General features: G+C 37.0%; 2 protein-coding genes across 2 annotated transcripts; one reads left to right on the top strand and one right to left on the bottom strand.

Moving 5' to 3' along the window:
• The first annotated feature begins 6890 nt into the window (after positions 1 to 6890).
• On the top strand, positions 6891 to 12091 carry LOC103337146 (protein arginine N-methyltransferase 1.6). The gene is made up of 14 exons (XM_008240299.3): positions 6891 to 7313; positions 7413 to 7626; positions 7730 to 7855; positions 7959 to 8123; positions 8207 to 8325; positions 8422 to 8501; positions 8874 to 9145; positions 9301 to 9537; positions 9887 to 9960; positions 10308 to 10401; positions 10532 to 10681; positions 10810 to 10884; positions 11422 to 11518; positions 11654 to 12091. Exons 1-14 carry the CDS (start codon positions 7000 to 7002, stop codon positions 11809 to 11811), a joined length of 2175 nt encoding a protein of 724 aa, XP_008238521.1. The 5' UTR covers positions 6891 to 6999; the 3' UTR covers positions 11812 to 12091.
• Positions 12092 to 12626: 535 nt separating this feature from the next.
• LOC103337149 (chaperone protein dnaJ 13-like) lies at positions 12627 to 20288 on the bottom strand. The gene is given in 14 exon segments (XM_089055945.1): positions 12627 to 12926; positions 13037 to 13144; positions 13613 to 13671; positions 13674 to 13842; positions 14113 to 14190; positions 15109 to 15189; positions 15536 to 15589; positions 16664 to 16748; positions 17230 to 17318; positions 17633 to 17719; positions 18161 to 18275; positions 18363 to 18560; positions 19067 to 19380; positions 19866 to 20288. Coding segments are annotated over 14 exon segments (1638 nt in total). The 5' UTR covers positions 20010 to 20288; the 3' UTR covers positions 12627 to 12869.
• Positions 20289 to 25224: the final 4936 nt, after the last annotated feature.

Raw genomic sequence — 25224 nt, 5'->3', positions numbered from 1 at the left:
AGAGGGGGAGAGAGAGTTTAATTTGAATTTTTTAGTTTTTTTAATTTTTTATTCATATTTTAATCAATTTTCATATATAATAAAAATACCATTTTGGCCCTACATTTAACATAAAAATTAACAAAATTGACGACAGGACCATTTGTCAGAACGAAACTAAAGTTAAATGACCACGGGAACCATTTTAGAAATTGAGGTACTCAAATGCAAATCGAGTCTAAATTCAGGGACTAATAAAACGATTAACCCTCCATACATTATTTATTCTTGTCTATATATGAGCAAAATACTTGAAAAAAAACATGTAAAATGACGGGGGATGCTAGTTCAAACTCAAAGCCACTCTAACATATGACTTGCTCATTCATCTCAAACTTTGTCCAATTGGGTTTTGGTGTAGCTGTCCTTCCGTTTCATAAGTCTCACATATTGAAATAAACATGAAAAGAGCATATAAAATGGTGAGGGCCTACAGTGCTCCACTTGGATCGGGCATTTTAAATCCCATATCAAATCTAAGAGCATGCAAATTAGGGTTGGGCATCTAAAGCCGAAATACCGAAACCGTACACTAACCATACCTTACCAAACTGATTTCATACCATTTCATTTGGGATGAGGAGATATTCGGTATGATGTCGTATCGTATCAAGGGAGTATGGTATGGTAGCGGTACTGTATTTGGTGGTCATACCATACCGTGCGAATACCTGAAGTATAATTTTTTTCATCTCTCTCTCTCTCTCTCTCTTCCTCTCTCTTCTTGTTCTTTGTTTGGTTGTTGTTGCTGTAGAGAAGTGTAGTGTCTTATATTGAGATTTCCCTGATAAGTAATAAAAAAACAATCTTCAAATCCAACAGATACAATCCAAAACCTCACCCAAACCCACCTAGCCAAATCTATCTATCTCTCCCCTTGTTGTTTATCTGCATGAAAACCCTAACAACAATCACATTTTCCAAATCCCAGAATCAGATCCCACCAACAACATTTAAAATCCAACTACCCAAAACCCACTTCTTTAAACCAAATAACATTCACCAACGATCTAACCTCAACGCTCTTCAAAACCCCCTAGTCAGAAAGTAGACAAAGATTCACCTATTCTAGCTGACAACACCATCGTCCATGTCTGCTAGCTATTATATACACACATACACCCTTTGGAAAAAGCCAAAGGAGAGAAAAAAAATTTAAAATAAGCTAAAATGGACAAAATTGTCCTTATTTATTTTTGGATTTCCTAAGGAATCCTTTACATTTGCATGTCTTTAGTTTGAAAGTTGAGAGGTTTTTATGTCTTTTTTTGAAAAAGTTTTGACTTTTTCCAAAAATGAAAGTTTTTTTGTGGCTAAAACCTAAATTTACTATATATATATAGGAGGCGGATCCGTGGCACTATTTGTTTTACACCAGTTTTGACACAAATTTCACACCTTTAGATTAACCCACTGTCAATGGATGAGATTAAATCTAAAATAATTCTTTCTTTTTTAAATTATTATAAACTGAAATTAATTTGAATTAAATTCACCACTCTAATTTCTCTCTCTTCATTTATATTTTCACATTCTCCTATAAGAAAATTGCAATTGAAAGATGAAAAAATCATTTATTTCCCACTGTGCCTTTTCGGGGAAATTTTTTCCTTCCCCATTCTCCTTCTCCTCCTCTTTCATCTGCAACCCAAACTTGAAACTATCCACCAAAAAATACTCAAACTTGAAGAGAAGAGTGTTCGTGAAGGTTTTTATGGTTCATATCATTTTTCTTAGAGCCTGAACATTATTTTTAGCACATAGAGAAGAGAGTGGGAGTCGGACTGAGTAAATTTTTATCAGACTTTACATGAATCTTCACATGCACCATGAATGCATGTATAAGATTTGTCTTCAAATGCTTCCAGATTAAAATGATGATTAAGTGAAATCCCGAGAAATGATTAAGAGAAGCCCACTTTTACAAAACTATAATGCTCTGTGAATCTTTTTAATCTGTACATCTTAGATTATAGGTTTTCCATTAGAGATCACTGCGATTGATGATGAGATTTTGGTGAATAGATACAACATAAAGAGGAAATCATAGCAAAAACAAAACAAAGATTATTATTATTTTTATACCAATCCAAACTGAGGATAATTGAATAAAATATTAGAGCCCTAGACAAAGAAATCGAAGGAAAAAGCTGAAGAAAAAGGGAACCTCATAAACCCATTCATGGCCGCCAATACAAAGCATATGTCTTTAGACTTTATATTGCTTGTTTTCAAGCAATTGAGAATAGAAACATGACAAAGCTTATAAATCCGCCATCGGTGCTCTAAGACTTTCCATGTGATAGATAGATCTGAGTTTTCTTTTTTGTTCTTGTTTTTTGATTGAATTGTTTCTGAGGAGAATGAGATTAATTACTGTTTATTGTGAATGTTATTGAGGAGAGAGAGTGATTTTTATTGGCACATTAAAGTTACCTAGAAAAGTGGGGAATTTGACCAAAATTAATAGAAAAGTGAGGAGTTTAATATTTTATTATTCATTAATTTGTAAGTTAAATAGTGAAGTCACATGTAATCTTAACCGTTAAAACAAAGGTTATAAAATTGTGTAAAAACTTGTGTCAAAAACATAGTGCCACGAATTCGCCTTCATATATATATATATATATATATAATATACGTGTATATTAGGTAGGTACTGCAACCACAAAGACCAAAGTGCATGCCTTGTGTTGTTGTGTTTCTTCTCTGTGGTAAGGTAAGCCTCAAGCAAGCAACTTCCTTAGAATTCTGGATATTGATTTGGTTGATTAGGATTTTGATATTGAATTTGTTGAATCTTTGAATCTATAACTTAGGCATCACTTATTTTGGTGAATGAATATTGAATTGGTTGATTTTTGAGTTGTGCCATTTTGGTACCGAAATGGTACCGTTTCACACTGATACCGATTTGGCATAGTATGGTACGGTACCAACTTTAGCAAATGATGATCTCATACCGTACCATACCAATTTTAATTTCCGGTATCGGTAGCGATACGAGCTCAATACCATACCGTACCCTACCATGCCCACCCCTACTTTCTAGACATAAAAGTACACAATAAATCATATAAATCACACTAGTTCATAATTCCATTGACTAATTTTCAATAATAAAAAAATTTATACGCTATATTGGGAAAGGGAAATAGAACCTAGGACCTCAACTCAAGTGCAAGGCTAAATGCTTACATCCAATAAGGTTTAGCATAAAACAAATACATATGCCAATGAGGTATATAGTTAGTTAAGCTCTTCCACCTCCACCCATATGGGTAGAGGTTTGAAAACCCTAGGCACCCAATAAATATTTGGATAAACCCTCCCTCCTCCAATCACTTGTACTAAATAAAAAACATATTAAATGCAACCAAAAAACTCATATTATCAAAATAAAAATATGTTCAACAACATAATTGAAAGTGTACACATTTTAATGTGTTTTTTCATAAAGAATTGGACTTTTTTTGGACTTTAATAGCTTAATATATAGTTGGTTATAAACAAGTCAAATATATATATATGGTTTTTTCCCCCAAAAAACTCCCTAGGCTACAGCCCACTGTAGCCATTAACCAAGTTCCGCCGATGAAAGTTGATTCCTCTTTTTTAACCTTAGTCACCTCTTTACCTTTCAGATACTTACCATTTAAAACATCCCGCTAAAGGCCCTCATGATGTTGTAAAATCCTTCAACCAACTTTAGCAAGAGATTTATGAGATTATCCATTTAAACCCCGCACTTATCTTTGTTCACCCCAATACTTAAACCATTAACCTGAAAGTTTTATTATTATGTAAAAAGACAAAAAAGGCCATCCAACTTAATACTTAACCCTAGTATATCTATATACACAACCCACACACCACACCACTCTTCATATTAAGTTTTAGAAAAATACAAACTCCTCTACATCATATTGCCAGATTACTCTTCTCCTTTACACCTTCATTATCTTCCCTTTTTATCTCCTATAAAATATAGGTATGCTTTTGTTTTGATGTTACAACTGATTGTGGAGAAAGAAAAGTATATAAGGATTATCATCTTAAATGCCATTTTTACTGTAGCAATGTTCTCAAATAGTAAATGACATCATTATATCATATCATCTCAGTAGGCTAAATGTCACTTTTCCGTTGGGTAAAAAATAAAAGAAGATGTTGTGGTCATTGGTTTTCACTGTCATCATAAAACGAAACCAAACAAACTAGAATTTCCCGCATGATCTAATCACATGATAAAAATAGCTTGTGAAAACAACAAAATCTCATGTATACTACAAATATTGTTTAATGATTTAAGTATTGGGATGAACAAAGAAAATTGTGGGGGTTTAAATAGAAAATCTCTTTTATTTATTTATTTATTATTATAGCTTTGGGTGTATTTAAGGGTAGTTTAGGAAGATAGTGGGGTTTTCTTAGAAATTGTGAAAATTTAAATTAAAAGTTGGGGTGAACTTAAAACATGGGGTGAAATAACAGAAATGTGGGGTTTAAATAGAAAATCTCGAGATTTATTAACAATATTGGCTCTTTTAAGACCCAATCCACCAAAGCATTTTGGACGAGAAACCTTCTCCCAACTCACAAGATGCACCTTCACACTCTCATGGGGGACTTAGAGGTTTGCATAGCATAATTGGTCTTTTACATTCGCTATTATATTTTATAGAAAGTAGGTGAGAGAATGAATATGATATTTTATTATAAAAAGCAAGTGGGGTCCAATATACCTCTTTACTTTGAAGTAGGCAAATTGCCTTGTTGGGGAGAGTGTGTATATTTTGCCTACCTATTTGCCTCTTCCCTTGGAGCATGAAAACGCTAATGTGGCAAGGCAAATAAGGTTTGCCTAATCTTTTGCCTCTTCCCTTAAAAATGTTCCTAGTTTTGTAGGATGAAGTTCAAAGTAGAGGAAGAATCATGGTCTAGTAGTACTTCTCTATGTGACAATAGAAGAAGTCTCAAATTTATAATCATCAACGATAAAAAAGAACAAATATATCAAATATTTGACCCATTCTCGTAACAAAAAAAAAATGTTGAGATTCTAAGTGGGGTTTGTTACTCCAAGTCCAAGTCCAAGTCCAATGTAGGAGAAAATTTTGCGTGGGACAAAATATTCAAGTTAAATGTTTGCATGTGTTAAAAAACTGAAAAATTATCATTACTTTGAATACTTGTTATGTTTTAATTGGATTGTTTTACCACTCATTATTTTAGTGTGGCACAATTCATAATGCATCTTTTTCGTATTAGACTCAAGTAACTTTTTGGGTGATCAAAAAGTGGCATTTCAATCAAATAGTATGACCTAAAATGTGGAATTTGAATCTAGTTGTAACTGTTGGTGGCGTGGGGGCAAGGATATGATTGCTAAAAGGAAAATTCTAGGATACCACATTTATAAACCACATTATGTATCACCTCTGTAATAGAAGTGGATCCCATTGTATTGGTGGGCTCCACCTTTATTAGAAGGAGTACACAATGATATATAAATGTGGCATGTTAGCATAATCCTTGCTAAAATTAAACTTACAACGAACTAAATAGAAAATGGGTTAAAAAGTTTGTAACTCAAGTGATTAAAAGCATTCACCTTAATATCGGAAAATAGGATTTTCGATTCTCTGTAGTGGGCTCGGAGTTTTTCCTCAAAACTGGCCCAAGAAGATAGAGGGCTTGTTGCTTTTGCTTAGGCCATCCCCAAAGGGGCTCTAAAGTAGCCTGCACCACCCTTGGGCTGCCATATATAGCAACTGAAGCAAAAAAGTCATCCCCAGTGGTTCAGTTTTAGGGCCTTAAATGATTGAGCCCCACCAGAGCTATACCCAGATTTATGTTCATGGTTGAAGCCCCTGAAACAGAATGGGGCCCACATAAAGAAAAAGCTACCAACCCATGTGTTGTTGGTGACTTGCCTTGTGACTGCAGCTCATGATACTCTCTTCTTGACCAATGTTTGCTTCTCTTTGTTTTATATTTTATTTAATGTGACCAATGAGAGGGGATGGGCTAGATGGGTTTGTTTTTGTATTTTTTGACAGATGAGGCTTTGGTTTTTTCAAGGCAACAATCTAGTTTTTTTTCATAGAAAAAATTTTCAAATCTTGTCCAAATTTTGATTTTTTTTTTTTTTGTTGAAATGTTCACACACAAAACTAACATGCAATCGTTACTCTTACACATAGATTATCTTATACATTTGTGGCGGATAAATTAGACAATGCATCAATTAAAATTAATTTAAAGTTTTCTTAACTTTTATGATTTATTGACAATGCTACACATACCACAATTATATCCAACATTTTTATACCTTATAGCGGATGAAGTGACAATCACATCACTTAAAAGTGTCGATAAATCATAAAAGTTAAGAAAACTTTAAATTAATTTTAATTGATGTGTTGTCCCTCATCTGCTACATAGTATGCATGTTATCAAATGTAGTAAAGTAGCATTATTCCTTTAATTAATGTGATTGTAAAACCATCGCCAATGGTATTTAAAATGGGATATAAATGTAGTAAGTGTAACATTACTCATAATATACATTAAAGCAAATAAATTTTTTTATTTTAAAAATAACACGTATATAAAATTATATCGAATATAAAGCTCTAGATATAGAGTCTTTCTTCTGTTGTGAGAGTAATTCATTTATAGCCTCAAAAATTCCATCAGTGTTCTAAATGGGGCTCTATGAATCCTTTTTAGAGCCCCAATCATTGGGGATGGCCTTAGAATCAGTTATACCCAACCGGTGTTGAGTGACTGAGTGAGAGTGACTGAGTTTTGGCGCTTGAAACATTTAACGTTGAAAACGCAAGTGCGAAGTAAAGCCCTACTCTCACCGTCACTGACTGACTCGCCGAGTCACCAGACTCAGTGACTCACCACCATGTTTTTGAACCTACTTCAAGCCTCGTCCTTCTAGTTCTAATGCTCTCTCGAGTCTCCAAAACCCTATTTCCCAAACTACCCCTTTGCTGTATACTTCGTTTTGCCCGAGCCATGAGCTCCCAGTCGGCTCAGCGCGCCTTCCAGCTCCGAGTCAACCCGATCACTGGAAACTCCGAGTGGGTCGTCATTGAAGAAGACGAACCAGAAGAACAGACTTTCAACGGCGGTTCCCAAAATTCCCTTCTTGCCACGACGTCGTATCTTGACATGCTCAACGACTCCCATAGAAACAGAGCCTTCCGTGAAGCCATAGACAAGACCATTTCCACTCCTTGCCATGTTCTCGATATCGGGTAGCTACAAAATTACGACTTTGTTTAATTCAATCAATTAAATTTATATTCTTTTTACATTTAATTAATTAATTAATCCAAATTTGAATTTTTGTGAAGTTCTGGAACTGGGTTGCTATCGATGATGGCGGCACGGGCGATGGGCTCGATGACATGTCGGATGGTGACTGCCTGCGAGTCTTACCTTCCAATGGTGAAGTTAATGAAGAAAGTGGTGCGCTTGAACGGCATGGAAAACCAAATAAAGCTTATCAACAAGCGTTCTGATGAGCTCAAACGCGGAATTGATATCACTTCTCCTGCTCAAGTTCTGGTAAGTTAAAAAAACAAAGTATTCTGATTTGTGCAAAAACGTTGCCGTTCTGATTTCCAGCGTAGAGTTAAGAGTACCCCTGAGACTGTTCTTAAATGGGTAGGTTAGTGAGATACTGGATTCTGAGTTGCTGGGTGAAGGGCTTATTCCGAGTCTACAACATGCTCATGACATGTTGTTGGTGGAAAATCCCGAAACGGTGCCATATAAGGCCACCACCTATGGCCAGGTATGTGAAGATATAAACAGTTTTACAATGTAGGATGGAATGTCATGTGTTTCCCATGTAACAAAATATGTTGAATAACCTGCTTTGTGCAACATTCCCTCAGCTTGTTGAAAGCACATTTTTGTGGAAGCTTCATGATTTACATGGCAATGAGGCAAAAGCGTCTGATGGGATTCTTCTTGTTCCAACTGGGTTGGATAATATTCTAGGTGTTAAGCCGCAGCAGTATGCCTTTCATTGCGATGCAATAGGAAAAGAAGTGAAACTGGTAATGACATTGTGTTACTCTTGAACAGGCTTTTACAGAAAATGCTAGTGGTTTAATTCCTACTCAGTTTTGGATTCATCCAGCTGTCCGAACCCTTCAAAATTTTTGAGTTTGATTTTTGGAAACGGCCAGACAGTCATGGGGAAACAGAAGTACATGTGAAGTCAACTAATGATGGCCGAGTTCATGCTGTAATATCATGGTAGTTGGACTGTAGGGTTTGATAAACCCTTTTTTTTTTTTTTTTCCTAGGGACAATTCTAACAATTTCTGGTTGTGTTTGTGTGTGTTGTTTCAGGTGGATACTTCAGCTTGATCGTGAAGGGACAATCTTTTATTCCACTGCTCCTAGGTGGATAAGTTTGCCAGGCAACACAAGTAAGTTGTAGACACCATTCCTTTGTGAGTAAGAGTGAATGCCATTTTACTTTGTGCTATATTTAGTGCCTTTTGTGTTCTTCATGGTAAGTTAAGCAGCTGGATGTAGAATTCAATAAATTTGATTAAGTGGTTTTGTATGTTCACCCTATTAGTGTTGTCATGTGAAACTGTGGTAGCACAGTACGAATGTCTTTTGCTATCCTCAACGACATATTCTCCACCAACCCTGGCTGCATTCAGTCTTACCGGAGAAACTTACTCGTCTATTCAGAACTTCACTGTGCAAATTAATTGACTAGTATTTTCCAGTGCTTGATGTTTGGTCTTCTTGTTCATGCAATAAAGAAGGTGGTTTTAATTTTTTGCCAGGTCATGGAGATTGGTGTGACCATTGGAAACAGTGTGTTTGGTTTGTTCCTGGTGAAGGTATGTCCATAACGAAAGATGAAGAGGTTTGTTTACATGCTGTTCATACAGATATTAGCATCTCATATAATCTCAAGAACCAAGCGTCAAGAAATGAGATTATGCAGTATGGCTTCAAAAATGGGGATTTCAAGCTCATACTACCACCAGAAAGAATTGCAATTTATGGAGACAGTGAATGGAGGCATACCATGTTTAGTGCCATAAGTAATTCTGTAAGAATTAAGATAACTCTCTCTCTCTCTCTCTCTCTCTCTCTCTCTAAACCACCACCATCCCCACCCCACACCCGCTCCTCTGTTCCAAAAATTAAAATTAAAAATTAAAAAAGAAAGCTTCACATTGTTGACATGAATGGTATTCTTCACAGTTACAGGGAAGAGTTGATCCATTATGCATTGTTGCAGATGACAGCATCTTCTTGACACTCCTTGTTGCACATCTTTCTAAAACATCACATGTGATGTCATTTTTTCCGGGGTTGCAAGACAAGGGTTTCCAATATTTGCAAGCTGTTGCCAATTCAAATGGTTTCTCAATGGATCGTGTAGAATTTCTTAATAAGAGGAAAACAAAATTGACCATGCATGACACACACCAGAAAAAGGTACTTTCTTCCCAATTGAGTTTGTATACCAGTATGACTGGGTGCTGAAAATTGAATTTATTGTATGTGTATGTGCTCTTTAAGCTTACAATGGAGGAAGGTTTTGGTAATGATATGTTGATCGATTAAAAGACATACAATGATAATTCTTTTTCCTCCTCTCTCTTTTAGTGGTAACAATAGAATAGGTTTTGAAATTCTGTAAAATTGAAATGCTGAATTTGCACTGAAACCTTGTGTAATACTTTTTGAAAGTTGATGTTGCCCATTGGATGAAAATATGACATTTTTGCTGTTGACAATTTACAAACTGAATTGAACCATTTTGGGGCTTTTGTCCTGTTTGTAGGTTGACCTGCTGATTGGAGAACCTTTCTACTATGGAATGGATGGCATGCTTCCATGGCAGAACCTACGCTTTTGGTATACTTTTGTTATCTGTTCCTGCAGTAATTCAAATTAAGTGCTTTATGAGATTTTCATGCTTTAATAAGATGATGTATACAATATGTAGACTCAAGTAGGAGTTGGTTTTAGACTCTTTTCTTTAGGATAGCGATGACTATATATATGCATTTTCATATTAGCATAATTTTCCACCAAACCATTGTCTTTTTTTTATCATTGTTCAACATATAATGGTGACCATTGGTTATGCAATGTGGAAGATGTTGATTGATTTTATAGTTAAACTAAATGTGTACAAATACACACACACACACACACATATATGTAATGTTTTCTGTTCTTGTTCTGGATTGGGTTTGAAGGAACGAACGGACAATGCTTGACCCTGTCCTATCCCAAGATGCATTGATACTGCCGTGTAAGGCGATATTAAAGGCTTGTGCGTTATCTGTCCCTGTAAGTTGTGTTCTAACCTATCACCAACCTTTTCCCCAACAGTGGAAAGTTCTATATCTTATTTGTTTCAACAATGTACGTGACTGTTCACTAAGGATTATAAGTTAATGATATGTGACCTGTTGAACAGGATCTTTGGAATAGTCGTTGCTGCTTGAGTAAGATTGAAGGTTTTGATCATTCAATTGTAAATTCTACCTTAGGAGCATGCGGTGAATTACCTGCAGAGCAAGAGTGTCCTTGTCTTCCCTATTTTATATGGCAGTGTGGAAATGTTAAGGTAATCAACCAGTGGATTTTATGTTTCTGTAGAGAGGAGTTTTATTTTGGAGAAGAATTAGAAGATTTAATTTTTGGAACGACAAATATGTCACTGATGTTGAGGCAACGGTTCCAAAAATATTTCAGAAACTGAGTGAAGCATTTACAGTCATGGAGTTTGATTGCTCAAAACCTATAACATCATCTTGTGGAAAAACCCAGGTACCACAATTAGAACTTTGAAATCTGCATGGTAATATTTGTGGTCATCCTTGTTGAATTTTGGTCACAGTTGGTTTGTTGCAAAGGACAGTAGTGGTGGTATTATTAGTCAGACATAATGAAGCATGCTCTCTGTTGTTTAGCACTAACCATGGAACAAATTATTGTGCTCACTAATCATTGATTCTGAGACCTTGGTAGTTTTAAGATTTCAATTGCCTTGAGCTCTTTATGTTCCATCTAAGAGGTGAACATCAAATTTATCTTTTAAAATCAGCAAAACATATTTTTTGAGAAACTATAAGGTAAAATACCGATTTATCCCTAATTTTCTTAGCAAATTGATTTACATATCCTATTCACAGAAAAATCAAACCGCAGTGACCTTACCCCTACTTTTCCGTTAAACAACGTTCTGATTTTGAATTAATAAACGTGACTGTTTTTATTATCTACGTGGGTTAATCATAACTTCTCATAACAATAAAGCGTCACTATGATCTTGCTTAATTGGTGGTTGGAATGCATTCCTGCCAGGTTGAATTTACTGAGCCTGGGATATGCCATGGCTTTGCACTATGGATTGATTGGGTGATGGATTCAGAGAACTCCCTTGTTGTGTCTACAGGGCCAGGTATGGTTCGGTTCCTTGTCCAAGCTGTTCAATGGAAATTTGCTACTTATATTTACTGTTTTGCACATCCATGATTGTTTTTTACTTCAGCCTTAGTTATGTTTTGCTCACATTTTGTGTGAAATGTGGATCCAGAGAAGAGATATTGGAAGCAAGGAGTAAAGCTTCTGGCTGAGCCTGTGGCAGTTAGAACTAATGAATCGAGAAGTACGGGTGAATGCCGGTCTGCAGTGATTCAAGCGTTGTTTGACCCATCAAGCGGCGACCTCAACGTCAGACATGCTTTCTCATAGCCATGTCAAGCGAAATCTGCCTCTACATCATTTGAACCATGAAGTGATACCTGCACTCTCTTAGCCTCTCATACTGTGGTTCTCCTGTGCTGTTATTGTCTCATGTTTTAGGATTTTCTTAAGAGTTCATGATCTATAACTGAGTGTAATCCCAATTTTTTTAGGGTTTGCACCCTTGATGCGTTGATCGATTGGTTTCTGTTCTGGATTATGCTACTGTTAGTATGATTAACGAAATAGACAATATATTTTAAAAAATTTATGCAAATATATTGTAGTAGATATTGATCAAAAGAGTTCACTACAGATAGTCTTAAATAAATAGAATTAGAAGTTTCAATTGTAAAAATCAGAGGATCCTAAAATTTAATAAATACCAGAGGTGGTGTTGTTTTGGACCTCTTTAAACATTAGAAAGAAGAAAAAAAAAAGATTACCAGTAAACTAATTGGTTAAGACTTGAAATGAGTCGTGTCAGGCGCTTGGGTTTTTCTTTGTACATTTCTTTGCGGTAATAAATATGTTTCTTCTCGGGGAAAAAAAATGTTAAGCATGTATTTTTGGACGTAAGCACCAAGCAACACTAGAAACATCAGATGATGATTTTAACTAAGAAAATATGGTGAAACAAAAACAGTTCTATAGGAAGTAGCAGATTCAACTTGAGTTCAACATCTGATTGATCCATTGAGTACACTGGGAATTAGAAACACCGATGAAAATCGTTTTTCATAGTAGCTTTTCTGGGCAACCTAAAAAATAAAAATAAAAATAAAAGGAGAAATATGACATCACACGAAAATGGTGTGACACTGTTTCTGGTATAAAAATATGGCCTTTATTTCAATTTTTGTCAAAAAGAATAATACACAGGGAAACTTACTTTCAGGTTTCTAATTAAATACAATATTCAAGGAAAAAGATAAAAAGGATCGGTTTTAATGGGAGAAAAAGGTGGAAATCTAATACGATACCTTTTCATTTTGTCTCAAGGCTTGTAAAATCATTCAAAACTGTGATAGGTAAGCAAATGAGATTCAAACATGGTGAAATGAAAATCAAATTCTGTGCTCTTCCTGAGGTATTAGCAACTTGTCATAATCGTCAACGGTAACCTAGTATAAAAGTTTCAGATTAGCTAGACAACAACAATACTTCAGGATACTTGTGTTCTAAACAGCAGAAGATTCTGACCGGAAAACAAAAGAAAAGGGAACTGTAGTACCTCATATCTCCCATCACCGTAAGTGTATTCCACATACAACTGTTTAGGCTCTCCAGGACATGGATCACAGAAGCCCATAATGCCGGACTTCTTTACACCTTCATGAAGCTGCATGATTAAATTAAGCAACCAGAAGTCTTAGAAAAACTATGCATTTTTAGGGAACAATTGTTTCTAAACTTGAAATTTATTCTGGTTACAGTATGCTGCAAGACTGGCATGTCAAAGCAGTTGCAGTTTGGTTACTCAACAATGAATTTTAATTGTCTTCATGAGCTAGAACCTTACCCTCCCTTCCCCCTTAGGTTGAGAGAGAGCAGAGCGGCGAAAAACAAAGTCCATTACTTTAAGGTTTGTAAAATTCATTTTCACAGTTTGTTTTACTACTTGGTACATGTTAAAGCGTGCATTTCTTCTTTTTTCGGTTATAATAGTAAAGCATGCATTCTTGTAAATGCAAAATTATTCATTCTATTTTAGCCAGACTTATTGCTAGGCCAACAATAAGTAAGCACTTGATACTTAAGAGTCTCAAGATACTAAAAGCAGTAACATAATATTTATAAAAGAACAAACCTTCAGTTGCCCAGAATCACTGACAAGGAAATTTAGAGGCAATTTAACATCAATGACGGTGAATCATTCGATTCTACCAGTTCATCTCTTTTCTTCAAAGCTTTGAGACTCCCATACCATGCTTTTGTGATTACCAGGCCCCCGATTTCTAGCTGCCTATTTTGTTTCCTATTCGCTACATTCTGTAGTAACTTCTGAGCTTTGTCTGCTGCTGCTCTTGCCTCTAGAACCTGCAGATACAAGGTTTATAAATTCTTCCAAATTTTCACACAAGACAAAATGGAAAACAATAAAATAAAAAAACAGAAAGATATCATGTGCACAGACTGCATTGTATTAATTCAGGGAAAAATAATTGTAGAACACACTGAAACCCGCAATCATCCAACTTAAAACAAGGTGCAACAGGTATCTTCAGCATCTCACCAAGAATTACAATACAGCACAAAACTTGGTCCCATTAAATTGCACAGATATTTTGCACTTATGGATAGCCATACCGGTGTAGAAGTTTTCTCCATATTCTCTAAAGCCTTTTGCTTTTCCCTCTTAAGGTAATAAGGTTTCAAAACGAATTTCTGCAAGTATTCAAAAAGGACACATAATCAATAGACAATATATTGATTAAAAAAATGTGGGTTAATAAGATCAAATTGGAACTTCCAAGTATCAATACATTTCCCAATACCAAGATTTTCACACAATATAAAATGCCAAGTGAGTACATCGGAACTCTGCAGATAAACTAATATAAGTAAGCGACTAATGATGGACCATGGAAAACGACGTCAAATAATCAATAGATGGTGGAACAACGCATCTGCTCCATAACTAAACACTTGGCCACCTACTGGATGTACAAAATCCCTTTTCCTCGTTTGACATGGGATCCAGAGAGAATATATATATATATATATATATATATTAAGCATAGAAGATGCAAATCTCTGGTGAATTAAGTACACTGATAAGGTAGATTGCATCTTCAAGACACTAGCCCACGTACATCATTTCATAATTTGCTTCATGAATTTTACAAATGGGACCCACTTTAACAAGACAAAAATAGGTCAACAACATCAGCCACAAGTCTTTTCAATAACAGGAAGTACCATCGTTAATTCATGGCTATATTCTTTGCCTAAAATTCACATGACTACTTCCGTGTTGCAAGCACAAGACCAAATAGAAATACGTTCATTTTATGCATGCTCACTGATCAAAATATATCTCACAATCTAACAATTTACGAACAGAAGGGGAGCAAGAAACCACTTCCTGCTATACATTTTGATATTTCAAACTAAAGACAGTTTTCAACTAATATATATTAAATTTAGAAAGGCCTAATATAAAGGAGAAGAAAAAATGTATAAAAAAAAATTAATGAGAAAATTAGCAGTAAAAAATCTAGGCTTTGTTTGCAAAAGCAAAAGGTAAAGAAGAATAACATACTCAAAACAGAATGGCCGAAGTTAGGGAATATTTATAATAACCTTGAGTACGAAGTAAAGTGATGTTGGAATTATGACTGCTGCAGCTGCAAATACAGGATCCAAATCCCCGGAAAGCAAAATCTGCATGTAAAGCCATCAGCAACAGATCAAAGCTTGTGAGGCCTAAACCTAGGTGATACTAACAATATAGAGTTATATTTCGTTTTATTTCCAAAAAGATATTAAAAGAGAAATGTACACATGATGAGAAAGATTTCCAAAAATACATAACAGATATCAAAATGTAACCTCAGTTTTGTATTTTATAATCCCAATGGATCCTCAAACTCTACATAAGCCGCATTTCTAATCCCCAAGAACAACAATAAAAAGGCACACAAGCACATAAAACACCGTTGCTTAAATGTCAAATACAGATCAAATTCGTACTCATATAAAATACATACAGAGTAAAGACAATTCTTACAGGAATAACTAACTTTTGGCCCCCACGACGCAATTTGAATTTCCAAGAGATACCCTGTTATAGAATGGTAGTGTATAAGATATCAGTCACACTTTAAAAATATAAAGAAGTCAACCAAGTACTAACTGAACAAGTGAATTGCAGTGTAAAGTAGATTGAAAGTGTTTGATGAACTAAGGAAACTGACCAATGGTCGAACTTTGTTTCAATGTGAAAACAAAAGGTCACTATTCAGCAGGCAGTTCAAGGGTATTAAAAACCTGTTGAAACCGAATGAATGACCGAGCACATGTCAGCTGTCTAAATTTTCCTACATATAATGCACTGTGTTTTCTTTTTCCCTAATTCTCCTGTCCTTCTCTCTCCAATTCACCGGAACTTTAAACATGTTCTTTGATGCTTGTTCCCCCACTATCTATCCTTGACTGCCCCAAACATCCCAAGTTCTTTCCCTTGTTGGCTCCTTTTTCTTTTGATTTCTTCCTATATCTCTATTATGTCTTACTTTTATCTGGAAAATGGTGAAAATACCTGTGATTAATTTGCAAAAGACCCCTTGTTCTTCAAGTCCCATTAAAATGTTAACCAATAATTAAGAAACCAATCAACTGCACTGTCCAACCCCCTATTTTCATGTCAATTTATCGTGCTCGTTTGGTTGATTTCAAAGTCGACTTTCTGAACACAATAGATATGTTATGTTGCTCCAGTATGAAAATATTCCAATAACTGATCAATCCAGACGGATGAAAACCTCTCTTCCTGGCTGTATGGTTGGTTTGCTAACTTTTCCAAAAATTGTGGAAGATCTATTTTTCTATAAGCAGGAAATTCTCGGAAATCACTTCCAGGAACATATCCAGATATTTTTCCTAAACCATAAATGGAAATTTCTAGCCTTATTAATGTACCTTGTAGAATTTTATGTGTATAAGAATAGAAAGAAAGGTTTCTAAAAACTCAAAATATCAAGTTTAATTGGTTGTCTTCATTATTTCCTCTACAAACTATTCCCAGAAAACTCAAACAATTACCAAACATATTGAAAATTAAGAAAAGCAAAAAAAAAAAAAAAGTTACGTGGAAAATATTTTCCATGAAATAAATGCAGCCTAATGTCTGAATCACCTGAATCCCTATTGAATACAACATGCGAACGCTGCTTAAATTAGATAACTTTCTCCCAACGCCAACTTCAAGCTCAAGGGCATTGCTGCATCAATAATGTCTACAGTCAGAAAGCAATTGCAAAATGCATACATATGAGCACATATATTACCTAAATTGGTGTCCATATTTGGTTGACTACTGTGTCCTGCTTATATATCAATTAAGGTATCATAGGCATTACAGAAAAATGTTTAACATAGCATAATTGGACTAAAATCATAGACATTACATGGAGGAATCTTGTTCTGTTTGATTGAGTCCAGCAAGTGGTACTATAGAACTTCCTAACCAGAACAATATTTTTCTTTGTAGGTGATAAAAGTAAAAGAGAAGCTACAATAGGTATCATTGGTAACTAAAATCAAAGACATCACAGGTGAAAAGGTTTAAATGTTGGAACGAAATTAAGAAAAACTAACTTTGAGAGGATAAGTACCGATCAAGATAAATAGCATTTGCTGATAATATACTATCACCCCTAAAAAAATGTATAATTATCTATCCATTTAGATCTTAGAGCATACCTTCCAACTTTCCCCGCAATACAGCCATGAGACTTTGATGAAAACCGATGCTTATAATGAGCTGATGCCGCAAAAGAATCTATCCCACACTGTAGAAGTTGAAAATAAATGAAGTTAAAGTGAATTATGTACAACTTCAGTTTGATTTCATAAAAAGGCATTAAATTATGTACAACTAACAGTCACTGAGACGTTAGAAGCTTATAATAAATGACACAAAGTAAAAATGTCTTGCACTTACACAGAGCAATTGAATTTATAACAACTAACAGAATACTAATTATAAAATTAGAACAAGGCAGGCAAGGGTGCATAGCTATAATTATAAATTTGTAGACCGCCCTACAACTGATATGTCTCCATGGTATTCTACTCTAAAACTATGCCCCAAATATAGATGTACCTTCAGCTGTCCTGCAGCAGACAATTTCTCGTTTTTCTTTCGCCAGCCTACTGAAAGAGCTGAGTCTGAGCCTAAAGCAAGCTGGATCTGTTAAGGAGAAGGTGAACCCCCCGGGGCCAATGAAAGGTTAAAAATCTTAGCCATAAGAAGTTCATACAGATATACTAAACGGACATGTACTCTATTTTTTGCTTTTAAGAAGTTACATTTGACTAGATCAACTTATATTTTTAATCCTAACAAGCTTCACAACTTATTTGACTTTTCTTTCATCTTTTCCCTCTGCAAAAGCAGGTCCCAATATGTAAGATCTGGTGTGTCCCATGTTACTGATAGAACAAATTTGCATTACAAATACAGTGATTGTGACGCAGCTGACGCATTCATGAATTCAAGCATATTCCAGCTCTTCCATAATTTTTCATGCATATTATGATCCAGCTGATGTTACAAAATACGATGAAAACCTCAACAATACCCAAAAAGAATGAAATAAAATGAGTAAACTGGAACAAGAAATGCACATACATTTCCACTTGTAGATTCAGATAGTCGTCTCACCCAGGTATTGGAGAGATTCAGCGAACCATCTCTCAAAGACATTGAAAGTCCCATTGTTGCAGTTAAATGGGATGACAAGTTACTGGACAAAAGAGACAATGAATATGCAAAGAGGAATCAGAACGTACTGAAAATTCAAACTGACCCGAATGGAATGAGATAAACTCACCGAGATGTCTGCACCCCAATAAGTGGCCATAAACCAGCTGAACCTATGAATTCTATGGAAGAAACTGAAGAAATCTGATGCCCAAAGCCAATAGTAGCATCTCCATAGCCAGAGTCCCCATTAACTTCCAAATTTCCACCAATTGAAAGGATATTGTGCTTTGATATGTGAGACTGGACTGAACTTGTCATAGCCATCCTGACATTCTTTTAATAGCAAATCAGTGTCCAGATAAAACAATAGGAACTACAATGTAGAAAACTTAACCAAAGCATAAAACTATCATGCCTTTACGATATCAAGGACTAATGTGATTATGATAGGATTCTAGGAAGGTAACTGTATTGGAAGGAAAATGATATCTTAATAAGATGAGAAATGAAATTGCAAGCCTACAAAAAATGGTCAAGATATACAAGATGCAACTACAGACATAGTAATGGCAGGTGTTAAATGATTACTTTAAAGGAGCTAAAACCATCACCTGTTCATGTGATTGTGTATGAAATTTGCACAAAAAGAAAGGGGCAGACACTCAAAATTGAGCAATGTTACTATTACCTATGTCGTCATTGTAAAATGGCACACTTTGTTTCTAAATTTACACGTAAAAATTCTCCCAGGCGTCAAAAATAATAATTTGATTCAAGATGATCAATTACATGGAGGACAAAAAGATAATAAATAAACAAACTGAGCTGTACCCTCTCATGATGCCATGACCATGCAAAAGGTCCGGCAAAGACATATTGGCCCACATTGTACCAGAAGGTCGGAAATGTGCTGAGACCTCTTGTTCCTTCAGTTTCCGTAACCTCTCAAGTTCTTCCTTCAGTTTCCGTAACCTCTCAAGTTCTTCCTTTAACTCTTCAGCTTTATTCAGTTTTTTCCCAAGTTCCAAACCAGAAGTCAACCCTTCCATACCATAAATGTCATATATCTTCCTTTTATTCTCATCCAACAGTATCTCATAAGCACAGGATACCCGCTGAAAGTTTTCTGTAGCAGTATCTTTCATCTGAAAACAAATATTGAATGATAGTACTACTCAATTACCACCTTTCATGAAATTAAATTCAACAGCCAAACAAATCTAACATTATTGTTGCCCATGCCAAAGACACTTCCATGAAGTTCAAAATTCATAAGCAAATCTGCGCTGTATTTGATTACAGTACATTACTATAACAGACAAAACCCAGTAGGGTAGGTTTCAAGTTTTAACCTTAACCAATGAACACCAATGCCTTTGAGAGCACAAGACCCATCAAGTTTACAATCAAACAGCAAACTTTAAGAATCGTTCTAAGCTGACCCAATAGAACCAATGCAGCATTTCAATAACCAAAATCAATGCCACCAAAAAAAAACATATATTGGTACAACGGAGAAATTGGGTATCGACCCAATAATGGAAAGATTCAGACTTTTAACATTTTAAAAATTAAAATTTGGAAAAAAAAAACATAAAGGAATGGAATTGAGTTGCGGGTGAGAGTGTACATGAGGAGCTTGGCATTTATCAGGATGATAGATTTGGGCCCATTGCCTGTAAGCTTTTTTGATTTCTTCATCGGAGGCATCCGGTGAAATGTGAAGCAGTGCGTACAGCTCTCTATCGGGGGGTCCTTCTTCCTCTGCCTTCATCTTTTAACTCTCTCTCTCTCTCTCTCTCTCTCTCTCTCTCTCTCTCTCTCTCTCTGTAGTAGGTTAAGGGACGTGCTGAAAGTGGCAGTTTTTATTTAACCATGGCATTTGAATTTAGGGGTTTAGGGGTTTTTTGGCCAAAGCCTGGGTCTTCTTTGTTTGTTCCTTGATCTTATCAAACAGTACACTGTGCACGAGGGGCGCTGTTTCTGCGCTTTCCTTGACGCGTACGTAAATTTTCTTTCAGAATAAAAAAAGCTTATGAAAATTCTTCTCTTTCTGGGCAACCTTTCCCAAACATATAAAGTGAAATTTATATGATTTTTTCTATTTAAACCCCAAACTTCTCTTAGTTCACTCCAATACTTAAATCATTAAGCTGTAAATTTTATTATTGTGTAAAAAAATAAAAAAAGTCATCCAACTTAATACTTAACCCTAATATATTTATACACACACCCCACAACTCTTCAAATTAAGTTTTAAAAAAATACAAACTCTTCTACATCCTATGCCAGATTAATTTTCTCTTTTAAAGACGTAGAACATTGACGAGCCTACCTCTTTGAAATTTGCGCTGAAGCTGATGGAAAGACTTGTTGATTGTTTCGCTATAATGATCTTATTCTCTTCCCTTCGTTGATTGCTTTTTTTTTTTTTTTTGGTACTCTTGGTTGTTGATTGCTTGATTGTTTTGATTTTTGATTTAAAATTTATACCTGATGTTTTGGTAAAACTGTTCTCTTTCTCTAGAAAGTATGGGGTAACTTGAATTTTTGTACAACGCTTGTGCACCTCATTCTTAGATACCTGCAGTTCCAAAGATAAACTCTTTAGCAGTAAGCACTGTTGGAAAAACTGCAAATCTTTGGAAATGCTTTTAGAAAAACTTCAAAGAAATTGGGAGGCACACCGTAGTTGGAGTTCTTAGAGGAGTCATGCTGTCTTCTGATGTCTTGGAAGAACTAGCACCAACTCTTGAATTTTCAATCTTCCTAATGACTGTTGATTGACGACCACTCTTCGACCCCCTTTTCCTCTTCCTTTTCTACTTGTTCATTGACAACCACTTAGAGGTTGGAACCAATGCACTGCAAAACTCAAGGAAGAATAGGAAGCAACAACAATTTATATCAGTTTGAAACTTGAAGGGGTTTAAATAGAAAATCTCTTTTATTTCTTTTTTTTTTCAGTTTGGGGTGTATTTAAGGGTAGTTTGAGAAGATAGTGGGGTTTACTTAGAAATTGTGAAAATTTAAATTAAAAGTTGGGGTGAACTTAGAACATGGGGTGAACTAAGAGAAGTGTAGGGTTTAAATAGAAAACCTCATTTATATTTATTGTTTACAAGGCTAGTATTGTAATTGAAAAACAAAGAACATTAAAATAAAATAAAATAAAATAGGAGAAACCCGGGAGAACACCAGAAAAACTGTACATATATCTTTGGGAAGTGGGAAAATCATATATAATCGATTCATTACATCGAGCATGTGATTATGTAATTAAGTATATAATAAGATATCTTCTTAAGTTGTAATTATATGTGTTTACACCATAATCAACCGAACATATCCAGCCTCAAAACAACTAGCACCAAGGCAGACACGTGTCACCACTACTACGACTTGCGCAAAGTCCCACATCGGAAATCTACACAAACCTTCCACTTTCACCTCCCTATAAATAGGGAATAGTATCCATATGAAAAGGGGACTTCTTCTCTCCACTTAGAGGAGGATCCGGGTCTCAAAGCTAGACCCTAGGGTCTGGGACTCTCTTCTAGATCCCTGACCTAGGCATCTCACTTGTCATCTTTATATTCGGGTCCAACCCAATGTACAAATGTAATCATACATTATTATAATGAGAACACACTTCTCCGTGGACGTAGCCCATTCATTAAGGGTGAACCACGTATATCTTGTATTCTTTATATTTATCGCTTGCCCAAGTCTTTACATACATGCTTAAGGTCCTCACCTTCATCCATCATCCATCACACATCATCACTAAGTTGGACTCAATCTTGGCCCAACCATTTTGAGCATCAACAGTTTGGCGCCGTCTGTGGGAATTGATACAAAAGGCTTATGTCATTCTCCCTTCCTCAGTGCCCTTCGGCACCCATACAATCTTCATCATATAACATGCGATGCCTTCGACCATCAATCTGGCGCGAGCGATGCCTTAGGCACCCGACCATCAACCGGCCGCTGCTCATGCCTAGCCACAATGCCTTGTCACAATGCGAGCTTTGTGTTGCCTCCGGCACCATCATGTCTAGCCACATCGCTGCGACATGCAAACTTTGTGTTGCCTTCGAACCTTCGTGCCCAGCCACATCGCTGCGTGACACGCAAGTGTGTTATCTTGACACCTCGTGCCTAGCCACATTGCCTTGCGACATGCGAGCTTTGTGTTGCCTTCGGCACCCCTCGTGCCTAGCCACATCGCTGCGACATGCAAACTTTGTGTTACCTTCAGCACCTTCGTGCCCAGCCACATCGTCTTACGACGTGCAAGCTTTATGCCTTGGCACCTGCCTAGCCACATATTGTGTCGCCTCGGCGACCGGCAAACCTCTCGATATGAGCAATGCCCACGCACGTCCTCACCGCAAGATAAGATTTCTCTTCTTACATATAAATATTGCATACGAGCATGTAATATTTAAGTAATTCATTGCACAATCCTATTCAACAACATGGTTCATGAATATTGCATATGAATCAAGGCTGTCCGGGCCACTTTGAAGATGCTCCAATTTGGCAAGTGCCAAATATTCCAAGTCACCGACAGCATCACTTTGCAGGGCTAAGGAGGCCAACCACCATTTCAATCCAATGAGAAGCCCACATGACAACTAGCTGAAAGCTTGGAGCAATTTAGATGGCCGAGCCAAACGGCACCCAGCCACTAAACTTATCAAAACACCTGTGGTAACCAAATTAAATCAAAACCCTAGGTCAAATAATTCATTCCATTTGGGGATTATTTGACCTAATTGGGAATTAATCAACCTAATTGGGAGTTACTCAATTTAATTGGGGGTTACCCAATTAAATTGAAGACTACCTAATTGGGTTGAGAATTGATTCCTAATTCCTACCCCGATTCTCAATTAAATGAGGAGTTACCTAATTGAAATAGGATTTGATTTGATACCTACCACAATTAGGGATTTGATTTACCCTAATAAATCAAATCCCTAATTAATCAAATCAATTCCATAAAGGGGAGGAATAATTCCCTTCCATCTACGGAATTATTCCTCTGAAACCCTAGCCTCCAAGACCATTATAAAAGTATAGCCACACACAAAGGTGGAGGTACATCTAAATTCCTACTGAAACTCTGCAGAAATCATTTCTCACAAACCCTAGCCACCACTTTCTTTCTCTCCCTTAAACAAGGCTCCGGCCACCACACACGGCTCCGGCCACCCGGTTTTCCTTGAAATACTTTACCTAACTTAGGCATCGGAGGGCCTTTGGCCAACACCCCCCGGGTGTGGTCCTTTTACTCCGATCTGTTTTGCAGGGAGAAAGAGAAGCGGAGAAGACGAAGGAATCTTTGTGAATATTCTCGTGGGGAAAATCATTCCCTCCAACACCCAATGGAAGCGACTTCAAATTCAACGGCATTCAAGGGCGCACCCAAGGACACTTGGAAAATTTCTCAGGGCACCCAAAGACTTGCCAAGTCCCAGCCACAATGGCCCGGCCCCAAGGCTTGACTCAAGGCCAAGCTCTAAAGGCCCAGCTCAAGTGTCAAGGCCAAACTCCTTGCGAGCGGTGCTAACACCGTAAGGATGCTCACAGGCCCAGCAGCCTCCCTTGGAAGATTTGGCCTAGCCTCCCTTCAACGCAGCTCACCTTGCGCTAGTACTTCAAAGTCGCAGACACCTTGCAAACCCCTAGGATCTGCCCGAAACAAAAAGGGCCTAGCCCCTTGCCTCCGACACTCCTCCAAACTCAAGGCATGCTTGAGGACTAGCTTTCAAAAATCTTAGCTCACCCCAGGCCTCAAGCTATCCAAAAAAAAAAACGAAGGAGGAAGTTGAAGGGACCTTGCCGAACGGCAAGGCCCATGGAAATGCAACATGGGTGGCCTCACAATTCAATTTTGCCCAGCCTCAAATCACCAAGCCTTGCCAAATTGGCCCAACCTCAAATTGCCCGGTCCCAAGTCACAAAACAACCAAACCTCACGGAGCCCAGCTCCAAATCCTAGCTAACCCCTAGCCAAAACGGGACCAGCTCAATATTGGCCAAACCCTTTGGACACCTACCGAAGGTCCAGCTCTAGGCTCTCACTTCTTGCCAAAAAATCCAAGGTGGCCCAACTCCTCTACGAGCACAGTGAAACAAAACCAAAAATTTTGATCAAGGCACCCGACCTCCCGAGCCCAGCTCCACGAAATTTCATCTGCCCGGCTCAAGGTCACAACAAAACCATCAATACATATTCAGGGTCCTTGCGAAGCGGCAAGGACCACGAAACTCAAATGGGAGGCTCATCAACAAAACCAAACTTGCTAAGCCCAATGCACAGCTAAGCCCCAAAATTGCCTTGGCTACCTTCTTGAATAAAAAAACAAATAATTAAAATGCATGACTCCATGGCCTTGGTTCACCACTCTAAGACAGAAGAGTCTCGGACATGCAAAGACTCAGTCAGACTTAGGTCAGCCCCAAAACTTTTCCCAACTTACCCTTGCGAGCGGCAAGTCATCTTGACCCTTTTTGGACCCCCTCTCTTCACCTCCACTTCCTTGCCCACCATTTCCAAAGCTCATCTACGGTTCAGCCCAAGGCAGGACCTAGGTCCTCATAAACCCACACCCAGTCTTTTTGAACTGCGAAGGTCTAACTCCCAAAAAAAAAAAAAGTAAAGGGTGGGGTTGAGAATGTCTTGGCCTCCTTGCGAAACCCACCAAGGGCCTAGCCCTTGCAAATCGTTAAGCACTTGGGTCCCTTGCCAACACCCAGCTCAAGGGAATTTTGCAAATCTCTATTAAGGCCCAGCCTTTTATCTAAGGTCTTTGTCAGAACCTAAGTATACTTCAATGGCCCACTCCTTGCTCTTCAAAATTTTGCTCCCAAGGCCCCCTTGCCAAAACTTCAAGGCCACGGCCTCAAAGCTCAGCCCCACAGGCTCATCTGGCCTCCTTGCCAAAGTCCAGTACCCGGCTACCACATGGTCCAAGGCT

This window comes from Prunus mume, linkage group LG7 (genome assembly GCF_029339155.1).
Source record: "Prunus mume cultivar Tortuosa linkage group LG7, ASM2933915v1, whole genome shotgun sequence".
Classification (NCBI taxonomy): Eukaryota; Viridiplantae; Streptophyta; class Magnoliopsida; order Rosales; family Rosaceae; genus Prunus; species Prunus mume.
The sequence above is the reverse complement of the archived record's forward strand: the minus strand, read 5'-3'. Positions and strand labels throughout refer to the sequence as shown.

Excerpts from the sequence above, each read along its gene's own strand:
- LOC103337146 (XM_008240299.3), top strand. The coding sequence starts at position 7,000 with ATGCTCTCTCGAGTCTCCAAAACCCTATTTCCCAAACTACCCCTTTGC. Across the intron at positions 7,627-7,729 it reads CTTCTCCTGCTCAAGTTCTG|GTTAGTGAGATACTGGATTC; the intron begins GTAAGTTAAAAA and ends TTAAATGGGTAG. Across the intron at positions 10,885-11,421 it reads CATCTTGTGGAAAAACCCAG|GTTGAATTTACTGAGCCTGG; the intron begins GTACCACAATTA and ends CATTCCTGCCAG.